Source organism: Rhagoletis pomonella, unplaced genomic scaffold (assembly GCF_013731165.1).
Source record: "Rhagoletis pomonella isolate Grant_MI unplaced genomic scaffold, Rhpom_1.0 Rhpom_scaffold_00003, whole genome shotgun sequence".
Taxonomy (NCBI): Eukaryota; Metazoa; Arthropoda; class Insecta; order Diptera; family Tephritidae; genus Rhagoletis; species Rhagoletis pomonella.
In genome coordinates, this window is record NW_023458557.1 from 16148393 (window position 1) to 16161325 (window position 12933).

General features: G+C 43.6%; 1 protein-coding gene across 1 annotated transcript; it reads right to left on the minus strand.

The window, feature by feature from the left end:
- Positions 1–523: 523 nt before the first annotated feature.
- On the minus strand, positions 524–1317 carry LOC118735042. Its single transcript, XM_036464634.1, has 2 exons — positions 899–1317; positions 524–846 (listed from the first exon to the last, which is right to left on the minus strand). Exons 1-2 carry the CDS (start codon positions 1204–1206, stop codon positions 834–836), a joined length of 321 nt encoding a protein of 106 aa, XP_036320527.1. The 5' UTR covers positions 1207–1317; the 3' UTR covers positions 524–833.
- Positions 1318–12933: the final 11616 nt, after the last annotated feature.

The following is a 12933-nucleotide window of genomic DNA, read 5'->3' on the forward strand; positions in this document are numbered from 1 at the left end:
AACGAAGTTCACCCGTTTTCTTTTTAACTAACACTATGGGTGACACAAACTCTGACTCACTAGGGCGTATGTAACCTTTTTGTAAGTATTCGTCGATTATATTCTGCAACTCTATCTTTTCTTTGTACGAAAGTCTTCTTGGAGCACATGCGAATGGACTACTTTTTTCTAACACAAGTTTCATTTCTTTTCTGACCATTGGCTTGTCATGCTTCTTTGAGTTTACGTAAATTCTTCTGAAAATCTCCTGAAAAAGTATTTTATCATCGTAGTTGACTTCATCGCCCACTTTGAGGTCCATAGCTGCTTTTTCGCACACTTCTATTGCCATAATTTCGTTTATGGCCTCATTAACCTCACAATCTTCGACCGCATAATTGGCGTTGCTCATGTTTTCGCACGTGCTCTTCCTTGTTGTACCTAAATTAAAAATTTTCTCAACTTTGTCTACTTTCTCAACTTCGTCCACCTTCTCAACTTCGCCCACTTTCTCAACTTCGTCCACTTTCTCAACTTCGTCCACATTGTTCACACCATTAGCTGCCTCTACTTGTACTACCCTATCCATAAACTCAACATTTCCGATTTTTAACTTAGCGTTACTTGCCTCAATAAAATCTCTACCCAGTAGCACCGAATAACCAATACACCCATTAGGAACCACTAAGAATTCAACTAAAACGTCTTTATTCAAAACTTTGACGATACATTTAACTTTTCCAAGTATATTCAAAACTGATTTATTTAAACCGTAGTACGAATCATTTACTTCATCGAAATTCACTCCTGACGGTACCACAACTTCTTTTATTAAGCTAACTGGGCTGCCTGAATCAACTAGACATTCTATAAACATACAAGTATTAACATGTGCTACATACAATCTAAAATAACTTACGAAAGTATTCTTCTCCCTCTTGTACTGCTTGCAGTCTGTTGCGTAGTGACCCTTCTCTCCACATGCGTAGCACGATCCGGCTTCCCGCTTAGGCTTTCTGCAATTTTTGGCATAGTGGCCGGAACAGTTGCAATTGTAGCATCTGAAGCGTTCATCGGAGCGTGGTTTTGCTGCCGGACGTTCTGGCAACGTGACTGATCTGAACGCCCTGACGACTTCGTTTGCCGACGCAAAACTGTGTAGCCTTGCTCGTGTACGTAGCTGCCGGTCTGGTATTCCTTCGATGAGGTAGTCGGCGAACTCTTCATCGCTAAGGCTCAAGTCGCTGCTCAATGTGCGTTTGTCGTTATAGTAGCTGATGAAGCTTTCTTCAGGCACCCACATCCGCTTTTCGAACTTACGCCGGCGTTCGAGTTTTCTCTCGTTTGATGTAAAAACTGTCTTCATATCACGTAGCAGCTCGGCTGCGCTCTTATGGAACGTTGATTTCGCGTTGTACCACGCTAAAGCGGCGCCCTTTAAATTTAAGTGTACGGCTACACACAGCATCGCATCGTTGGCTTTAAAAATTTCGCGATAGTGCATCACCTGGTTATACCACGCACTAAAACCATCGCCGCCATCGTAGGTTGGTATAACCTCCTTCTGCTTTAGTCCTGCTCGCCATTGGCCTGTTCTGCTCCCATTGTGCCTGCTGGAGTTTAAGCAGTTTTATTTCCTTCTCAAGCAGTTCAATTTTCCGGGCGTCGCCGTCGTCACGAATAGCGGTTAACTGCCCTGCTGTACGGTTACTTGTGCCGCTATTTTCTTCGGCGTCTCTAACTGGACGACTTCCGAAAGCACCGTTACGGACGTACGCTACGCCGCTCTGCACATATACAGGGTCGTCGTTATCGATCACCATTACATTACCGCACCGTTGTGCACTTTTGCTCCTCAATACTCTGCCGTTGTTCTCGTCGTTGCTTCTGCCGTTGCTCACACCGTTGCCGTTCAAGTTGTCCTCTACGTTGTCCTCCACGTTGTCCTCTCCGTTGCTCTCGCCGTTGTCTTCACCGTCGTCTTCGCTTTGAATACATTGCTCGGTGGTCTTTGCGTCATACCGTTGCTCACCCGCTTTGTCATTGCCTGGGCATAATCCTCGAGCTTCGGCGGAAAGCTCGCTCAGCCTAGCCGCTAACGACGCCTTTGCGCCGCTCGCATTGATGCCTACGGCCGTGCACCAAGTTTTTAATTGCAATAGCGAGTATTTTTCCGCGTTCACAGCTTCGCGATTCATCGTAAAATTATTTGCTTTCCGCGCTACTTTGATATTCGAAAACTAACTTTTACTTTAATTTGGTTCTAAGACCACTTCTGATGAAATGTATCAGGTGGCAAAATAACAAAATAAAACGCGGCCGTCGGTCTCGGTGTCCAAAATCGAATGTCTTCTTTATTGTTCTTGAAAATGGCGCATAGCATTTTACAAACAACGGGTCTTACTCGCTAAAATACAACTAGTCTTAAGGTCTAGTTACTTAGCCTACTTATGGTCTAATCACAAGCACATGAAAATTTTAATAGATATCGGATGTACGGCAATTTTCTAAAAAGATTTCTTAATCTCTTTCATGAAAATTATTCCAAACAAAAACTTAAAATTGATAAAAAAATCTTAACTAACTGTAAATGTGAAATCAGTTGCTATGTGTTTCCATGATACAAAAAACCACCTGACAATTAAGCAGATTTGAAAATTTCATGCTACCATACGCAGTATCTAAAATCCTTCAAATTTTATTATTAATTTTTCGTTTGTTTAAAAACATTTTATTCTTAGAATCGAAATTTTACCAAGCAAATTGTCTTGTTTTTAAATAAATGAGACTAATGCTCAATAAGTTGATAATTGTTGTTCTCATTTGCATACTTCACTCCAACTCCAATTTTGAACAGTGAAATATATTTTAATTTTACCCAAATAAATATTCCACGCCTATTTGATGTGCCACGCCCCCTTTTACAAACACGTTTATATATACAGTCGTATAAGGACCTACCATTGATATGTCTGCTTACCAAATTTCCAGTTCGTGTGACTTATGGTTCCGAAGTTATAGCTGATAAAACATTCCACGCCTATGGGATGTGCCATGCCCCCTTTTACAAACACGTTTATATATACCCTCGTATAAGCACCTTCCATTGATATGTCTTCATACGAAATTTCAAGTTTTTGAGACTTATGGTTCCGAAGTTATAGCTGATAAAAATTCCGCGCCTATGGGGTGTACCACGCCCACTTTTGCAAACTCCTTTATAAATACCCTCCTATACGCACCTACCATTGGTATGTCTGCGTACCAAATTTCAAGTTCGTGGGACCTATGGTTCCGAAGTTATAGCTGATAAAAAATTCCACGCCTATGGGAAGTGCCACGCCCCCTTTTACAAACTCGTTTATACATTCCCTCCTATAAGCACCTAACATTGATATGTCTGCATACCAAATCTCAAGTTCGTGGAACTTATGGGTCCGAAGTTATAGCTGATATAATATTCCACGTCTATGGGATGTGCCACGCCCCTTTTTACAAACTCGTTTATATATACGCTCGTATAAGCACCTACCAGTGATATGTCTGCATGCCAGATTTATAGTTCGTGGGACTTATGGTTCCGAAGCTGTGATTTGTGGGTCCGAATTTATAGCTGATAAAAAAATTCCACGCCTATGGGATATGCCACGCCCCCTTTAACAAACTGGTTTATATATACGCTGGTATAATCACCTACCATTGATATGTCTACATACCAAATTTCAAGTTCGTGTGACTTATGGTTCCGAAGTTATAGCTGATACCAAATTTCAAGTTCGTGGGACCTATGGTTCCGAAGATATAGCTGATAAAAAATTCCACGCCTATGGGATGTGCCACGCCCCCTTTTACAAACTCGTTTATACATTCCTTCCTATAAGCACCTACCATTGATATGTCTGCATACCAAATTTCAAGTTTTTGAGACTTATGGTTCCGAAGCTATAGCCGATAAAAATTCCGCGCCCATGGGGTGTACCACGCCCACTTTTGCAAAATCCTTTATAAATACCCTCCTATAAGCACCTACCATTGATATGTCTGCACACCAAATTTCAAGTTCTTGTGACTTATGGTTCCGAAGTTATAGCTGATAAAACATTCCACGCCTATGGGATGTGCGACGCCCCCTTTTACAAACACGTTTATATATACCCTCGTATAAGCACCTACCATTGATATGTCTTCATACGAAATTTCAAGTTTTTGAGACTTATGGTTCCGAAGATATAGCTGATAAAAAATTCCACGTTTATGGGGTGTGCCACGCCCCCTTTTACAAACTCGTTTATACATTCCCTCCTATAAGCACCTACCATTGATATGTCTGCATACCAAATTTCAAGTTTTTGAGACTTATGGTTCCGAAGTTATAGCTGATAAAAATTCAGCGCCTATGGGGTGTACCACGCCCACTTTTGCAAACTCCTTTATAAATACCCTCCTATAAGCACCTACCATTGGTATGTCTGCGTACCAAATTTCAAGTTCGTGGGACCTATGGTTCCGAAGTTATAGCTGATAAAAAATTCCGCGCCTATGGGATGTGCCACGCTCCGTTTTACAAACTTGTTTATACATTCTCTCCTATAAGCACCTAACATTGATATGTCTGCATACCAAATTTCAAGTTCGTGGAACTTATGCGTCCGAAGTTATAGCTGATATAATATTCCACGCCTATGGGATGTGCCACGCCCCTTTGTACAAACTCGTTTATATATACCCTCGTATAAGCACCTACCAGTGATATGTCTGCATGCCAAATTTATAGTTCGTGGGACTTATGGTTCCGAAGCTGTGATTTGTGGTTCCGAATTTATAGCTGATAAAAAAATTCCACGCCTATGGGATATGCCACGCCCCCTTTAACAAACTGGTTTATAAATACCCTGGTATAATCACCTACCATTGATATGTCTACATACCAAATTTCAAGTTCGTGTGACTTATGGTTCCGAAGTTATAGCTGATACCAAATTTCAAGTTCGAGGGACCTGTGGTTCCGAAGATATAGCTGATAAAAAATTCCACGCCTACGGGATGTGCCACGCCCCCTTTTACGAACTCGTTTATACATCCCCTTCTATAAGTACCTAACATTGATATGTCTGCATACCAAATTTCAAGTTCGTGGGACTTATGGTTCCGAAGTTATAGCTGATAAAAAATTCCGCGCCTATGGGATGTTCCACGCCCCGTTTTACAAACTTGTTTATACATTCTCTCCTATAAGCACGTAACATTGATATGTCTGCATACCAAATTTCAAGTTCGTGGAACTTATGGGTCCGAAGTTATAGCTGATATAATATTCCACGCCTATGGGATGTGCCACGCCCATTTTTACAAACTCGTTTATATATACCCTCGTATAAGCACCTACCAGTGATATGTCTGCATGCCAAATTTATAGTTCGTGGGACTTATGGTTCCGAAGCTATGACTGAAAAAAAAATTCCACGCGTATGGGCTGTGCCACACACCCTTTCTCAACCTCATTTATATATGCCCCCATATAAGCACCTACCATTGGTATGTCTGTATACCAAATTTCAAGTTCGTGGAACTTATGGTTCCGAAGTTATAGCTGATAAAAAATTCCGCGCCTATGGGATGTGCCACGCCCCCTTTTACAAACACGTTTATATATACATTCGTATAAGCACCTACCATTGATTTTTCTGCATACCAAATTTCAAGCTCGTGAGACTTATTGTTCCGAAGTTATAGCTGATAAAACATTCCGCGCCTATGGGATGTGCCACGCCCCCTTTTACAAACACGTTTACATATACATTCGTATAAGCACCTAGTATTGATTTTTCTGCATACCAAATTTCAAGTTCGTGGAACTTATGGTTCCGAAGTTATAGCTGATAAAATATTCCACGCCTATGGGATGTGCCACGCCCCCTTTTACAAACTCGTTTATATATACCCTCCTATAAGCACCTACCATTTGTATGTCTGCATACCAAATTTCAAGTTCATGTGACTTATGGTCTGGAAGTTATGGCTGATTAAATTTTTCACGCCTATGGGAGGTGCCACGCCCCCTTGTCGGATCCCAATTTTTTTCACCCTATTATAGGCCTAGGTGTCATGGCAATACTCTGTACAAATTTTGTTCAATTCTGTCCGTCCGTTTAGACTGCAATCTGGCACATACTTACATACATACATACTTTCACAAATATATAGTAGATATATAATACAACATGTCCTATTACCGAAGTCATGAGGAAAAGAGAAAATAAGTATATGCACCATGTGGAAGAAAAATACTGTTGGGAAAAAATTAAGTCGAATTTGTTAAACCTGCAATAAAATGAATAAAACAAATAAGTAAAGCTTTCGTTAAAATACTAAAAGCCAAATAGTGAAAGGAAAGCTCTAATAAAAGCTTAAGTTATTATATTTTATTCATTTTGGTGCAGTTTTAACAAAATTTTTTTGCTAAAAAATCCTTTGCTACACTATTTTACTTTATTCTTTTGATTGTACATTCATGTTAAATAAAAGCTTCTTTAAACTAAATTTTTTTTTTCACATTATTTTATTCAACATTTTTTATTACTTTTGAAAGTTGAGCGCATCTTGTGTTTAAAGAACTTTTTATTAAACAAGTAATTTTTAAGCAAAGAACACATCCGACTTCAATTCTCATATACAAATTTAAGAGTACCGTTAATTTTTTCATGATCCAATGATCGGATATAAACCAAATTACGGGACGACCCGCGAGGTGCCGTCTTTCCGGTCAAAAAAAGAATTATAGAAATCAGTTCACGTGGTCCAAAGTTATGCGATAGCATATATAAAATAAAAAAGAAAATCCTACGAATTGATAACCTCCCGCTTTTTTGAAGTCGGTTAAAAATGTTTGAGTTCTCTGTTAATTTTATATAAATAAAGTGCAATTTATGAAACTTTAAAAGTTGTATTTATTTATTACATACTGTACATAAAACTTGCATAAATGTATTTGGCTAAATGGCTCCTTTCGCGATGGCAAGGCTGCCACTTCCGCTCGCGAAGCTACCGCCCACAGATGTCACCATCAGCACACACTACACATGTAATACACATACCCACACACACACATGCATACAGACCCGGAGGATGCCTTGATTCCTTTTGGGGACGGCCACCATAGCTGGGCTCTAAGCTACCGGGGGGTCGGCAGGTCGCGGATAGCCCGACGGCCTGTAGTAGCGGGTTAGTTGCGAAATAAGCCTAAACGAATAAGTAACCCCCGACGATGAGTGACTGGAATGGAGGACGCTGTTCAAAAGCTAGCAAGTCCGATGAAGTTCCTGTGACAGTGGCGAGTCGACACCGCCTCTTTGAAGTATGTGTCCCACTCATCATGCGTGGGCTTGATGAGTAACAAAATCCATGCGCGACGGACCTACAGTGGGCGGCTTCCTGGTCAGCGTCTGTTCACCATGTCAGGTGCGGCTGATATTGTAACCTGACCGGTACGCGTCGCGGCGCGCTGGGAGTCCCTTGAAATCTCGACAGCGACTTCTCCGCTGGTGGGACGAAGAGGGTGATGTGAGCCTGCTCTGCCGAGGTGTCAGCCGTGTATCAGTAACCAGCGCCTTCGGGCCCTGGTCAGGAAGTGTGCTATGGACGCAGGAGTAGTAGCCTGCGTTGCTCCGGGAGAGCGCTGGTCCGTCCGTGTTTTCCGGGACTGGTAAAGCGAAGGACAGGCCTCAGGGAACTGGGGTAGGGCATCGTCCCCGAGGGTATACCCGTTCCCGTCTATTTCGGCCCGCCACCCTGCACACAATGCGCTGAAGAACATAAATTAATAGAAAAAATATGAGAAACAACACAAAAAGCAACAATAGCAGCAGCAACATATACGGCATCATAATGAGCAGCGCCACTGAAAGCTTGGATGACGGTAATGGCAAAGTGTCCGAGACAGAGCCGTCCATGAGAACACCGATTGCGGAAATGGACCCTTTCAAGCGCGCATCACGACTGGTTCGGTCGCCTACAAAGGTGCTCAGCGTAGAGAAGCCAGTACGAGCGAGGTCTTCACCACCAGCGTTGCAGGATAGCACGCCACAGGCGAAACCAGTGCGATCGCGCGGAGAATATATGTCGGAGCTAGGCGATGGAATCAAGAAGCTGATGGATGTAATGCGCCCACCACAGCGCTCAATCAACAACAACATGTGGGACATTCTTAGCCAAATAGCAAAGTTACCTGCAAATGCACATGTGGATTACATCAGAATAAAAGAAGACAGAGGGAATGTCCTCATTATGTCCACGACTGCGGAAACCACCCCAAAGAGGCCCCGCGACGAAAACCAGCCGAAGCGAGGAACGCCACCTAAGAAGAACAAAACCACACATGAAGAGGTGCCAAGGAAGTCAGAAACCATCTTGAGCAAGGAGACGAAAGATAGTCGCCCTACCAAGAACAAAGAAAAGGAGGAGGAAAAAGGAAAAGGCTGGACAGCGGTGAAACGTAAACCACGAAGCAGCAAGAAGACACCGTACAAGCCGCCCCACGTCCCGATGCTATAGTTATAGCGCGAACTGGAGATATGTCCTACAGCGACATCTTAAGGGCTGAAGGAAACGCAAATGAAAAGCATGGGAGAGTTTAAGAGCGGAATATGTAAAGTGCTAGGTGATCAGGCACAAATCAGAGCGCTTACGCACGAAGTAATGGTCGAAATTCGGGACCTTGACGAGGTCACCACGAAAGAAGATATTACCGAGGCCATCCGCACCCAAATAAGGGATTTAAACCATTTAGGCGAACAGTCGATCAGAAGCATCAGGGCGACGCACGCGGGTACGCTAACGGCGCTGGTAAGCCTTCCCGCGCTGGAGGCAAGGCTACTGCTAGACGCACGGAAAGTAAAGATAGGCTGGGTAGTGTGCAGGATAAGAGAGAAGCCGAGTCCAAAAAGGTGCTTTAGGTGTTTTGAATACGGACATCTGGCGAGGGCGTGCAGCAACCCAGAAGATGGAATGTCCCCTTTACCAAGAAGCTTGCAAAAACTCCAAAAAATTAGAGTCATGTAGCTAAATCTAAACCATTGCGAGGCAGCGCAGGAACTTCTCATGCAGACTGTGTACGAAGAGAAAGTGGATGTAGCAATAATTAGTGAGCAGTACAAAAACATGGACGCCGCAACATGGACATCTGATTGCACAAACAAAGCCGCCATATGGGCCTGTGGAGGCCAAGCTCTCCAAGAAAAGCCGCTATTAGGAAAAGCCTACTACACGCGGGCGAAGATCTGTGGAATCAACTTCTATAGCTGTTACTTACCACCGAGCGTGACACAAAGTGATTTTGAAAAAACCCTGGACGAATTGGTACGAGAAGCCCAGACTACTACGATGAACGTGGTGGCAATCGATTTCAATGCGTGGGCGATGGAATGGGGCAGCATCTGTACGAACAGACGGGGAGATGATCAACTCAAGGCGTTTTCGTTGCTGGATGTAGTGCTGTTAAATACGGGAAAGAGGAACACTTTCGAAAAGAACGGTCGTGGCTCGGTGATTGACATCACGTTCTCTAGCAGTTCCTTAGTGCGGTCAACAAGTTGGGAGGTGTCAGATCTCTATACGCATAGTGACCATTTGGCCATTATGGTCGAAATCGGAAACAATGCGCAGAGTCGAGGGTGGAAAGTCGAAACACTTGACGAGGAACTCTTCAGACTCATGATGGAGGGAAATCTTGCCAGCGCAGAAGATACGGAACGACAGGCGGAAATTCTGGTGGGATACATCAGCAAAGCATGTGACGCCGCTATGTGCAGGAAAAAACAAGGCGCTTACAGAAAGCCTGCATACTGGTGGAACGAAGAAATTGACATATTAAGGAGTGAGTGCCACAAAGCGAGGCGGCTCTGCCAAAGGAGACGGGGATCGGCGGAGCACACATGGCTGCGCGAGTGCTTTAAAAGGAAGCGAAGCGACCTCAAGAAAGCAATAAAAAGGAGTAAGTCGTGCTGTTTCAAAGAGCTCTGTGAAAAGGTAGACGAAAATCCATGGGCTGATGCGTACAAAGTGGTGATGAGGAAAATTAAAGGTGATAAAGGGCAAGCTCCAACCTTCCCCATCCTACTAAAAAACGTTGTGGAAACTCTCTTCCCTGCGCAAACTCCAGAAGAACGACAGCTGCGAGTAGAACAACCTGCAATAATGAACGCACCATTAGTCACTGACGGGGAAGTAATTCAAGCGGCGGAAAGGTCTAGATGGTATTCCAAACAAAGTTCTAAAGGTTGCCATTAAGCATAATACCAGCTCGTTCACTGACTTGTTTGAGCGGCGTTTGCGAGAAGGAGTCTTCCCAAAAATCTGGAAGAAGCAGCAGGCTGGTTCTGTCGCAGAAACCGAATTAACCTGCCGTGGAACCAAGCTCGTACCGCCCGCTTTGCATGTTGGACACGCTTGGAAAAATACTGGAGCGACTTATTTGTGTACGACTAGAGCAACACCTGAAGGACGAATCCCCGGGTCTCGCCGACAACCAATATGGATTCCGAAGACAGTGGTCGAGGTATCGCAAGCAAGGCAATCGAAGGGACTAGATGGTTGTATGGCACGAAAGAATACTGCACGGTAGTAACGTTCGATGTCAAAAATGCTTTCAACTCGGCCTGCTGGCCCCACATAATAAGCGCTCTGGAGTGCAAGAAAACACCGCCCTATCTGCTGAGAGTTGTTTCCAACTACTTGCCAAATAGGCTGCTAATCTACGATACCGATGAAGAACCGAAAAAGTATGTTGCGACGGATGGAGTACCATAGGGCTCCGTACTGGGTCCACTGATGTGGAACGTACTGTACGATGGAGTACTGCGCCTACCACTACCAAGGGAGGTACAAATCATCGGGTACTCTGACGATATCGTAGTAACAGCAGTGGCTAAGAAACTCAACGAAATAGAGATTCTATGCAATAACACCGCACAAAAAATCAAAAACTGGCTCACGGCAACAAAGCTTCAACTAGCGGGGCAAAAAACGGAAGCGGTGTTGATCACAAGCAGGAAAAAGATAGAAAATGCTACGCTTAACATTGACGGGTATAGCATCACGACACAGCAGTCGTTGAAGTACTTGGGCGTGACGATAGACGCGAGACTCAACTACAAGGCGCACATCGACAAAGCTTGTGAGAAAGCGGCAAGGTTTCCGGCCGCGCTAACGAGGATAATGGCCAACATTGGCGGACCGAGTCAGAGCAGGCGAGCACTCCTAGGTAAAGTGAGTCAGTCTATACTTATGTATGCTGCGCCCATCTGGGGGCCAGAGCTCCAGTAGAAAACATATGCCAAGACAGCGAAGTCAGTGACTCGGCTAAACGCTATCAGGGTTGTCAGTTCGTTCCGCACCGTATCACACGAGGCCGTTGGAGTCATAGCGGGCATCATGCCCCAGATATCATGGCCATGGAACTTAAGAGAATTTTCGACAAGTCAAGAAACATCGGCAGGCGACTAACAGGCGAAGAACGGAAAGAAGAAAGACAGACTAGCTTAAACGAGTGGCAGAGACGTTGGGATGCGACCACGAAAGGAAGGTGGACGCACATGCTAATCGGTAACGTACAAGTGTGGGTTGAGAGGAAACACGGCGAGACTGATTACTATCTAACGCAGTTTCTGACGGGTCACGGCTGTTTTAGAGAATATCTAAACAAGTACGGACACGATGACGGGACCGAGTGTTCCTTTTGCGGTAGTAGCGGTGAAAACGTGCAGCACATTTTCTTTTCCTGCCCGAAGTATGACGCCGACAGAGCAGACCTAGAAAAGCTGATAAACGATCGAGTGGCGCCAGAAAACATTGTGCACCACATGATGCAATCTAGAATGGTGTGGAGTAGAGTCAAAGCGTGGTCCGCTATAGTTCTTCAGGAACTTAGAAGGAAAGAGGGGCAGCGCAGTAGCGATAAGAGCCAATTGGCAAAGCTACGCCTTGCGACGTAATACCTAACGGCGGTCCCGCAAGGCGAAACACAAGCTTCAGACGTCGGAGTTAAGGGTTTAGTACGTGGGCGCGCTGTCTCGCAAGTCCTGAATTATGTGATAACATAGTCTGGGCGTGGTCCCGAATGAGGTGTACCCTTAGCGAACAGGATGACGAATCGTGCATAACATCTTTGGAAGATTCCCCCTCCGTTGGAAAAAAAAACACATGTATGCAGATAAACAAACGTCAACTTAAAACTCGGTTTTGTAAAGTCACAATCGTTAAGATTCTCATCCGTGCGCACGTGTTCGAGCAGCCCCCTCGATTTATCAATAAAAAACCCCTCACACTATTTGTACATTTAAAGTTAAAAATTATGTTTTTTTTGGCATAGAGTGGAACCAGTGGTACTAAGTGATAAGCTACCGACAATATAAAAAACCAAGGGCCTAAATTGTTCATGGTCCTCCGTAGCCCTAGTGAACGGTACAAAAAAAAAAATAAAAAAAATTGTACAGTCCATTGCCAACAATAAAACGTTTAAAAGTGATATAGATCCATATATGTATCCATATATGTATATCGGAGGAATTAAATTTCACAGTGCAATATTACTGTATATACCTATATACCTATATACATACATACATACGTACATACGAACAAATACAACTGCTTATGTGAAATTACAAAAACAGTGAGGAAAAACTTATAAACTTAAAACTTTGTCCGGGCGCGTCACGTAACTATTACAAACGTTAAAAATATAATTATATAAATATACATACAAATAAATATTCATTTCGGGCGCGAACTCAAACCAACAAATTAACAAAAGTCATCATCAACAAGCAACTCAACATCACCAGGAGGAAGCGCAGGACTACTGGAAGACTCAACGAGGGACATATAAAACAGGGAAAAAGGGAACAAGCGATGTCTGGGAAGTTGGCATACGGTATGACGCAAAACGAAAAAAAAAAA

Coding starts and splice junctions, on each gene's coding strand:
- LOC118735042 (XM_036464634.1), bottom strand. CDS start 1,206: ATGAAGAGTTCGCCGACTACCTCATCGAAGGAATACCAGACCGGCAGC.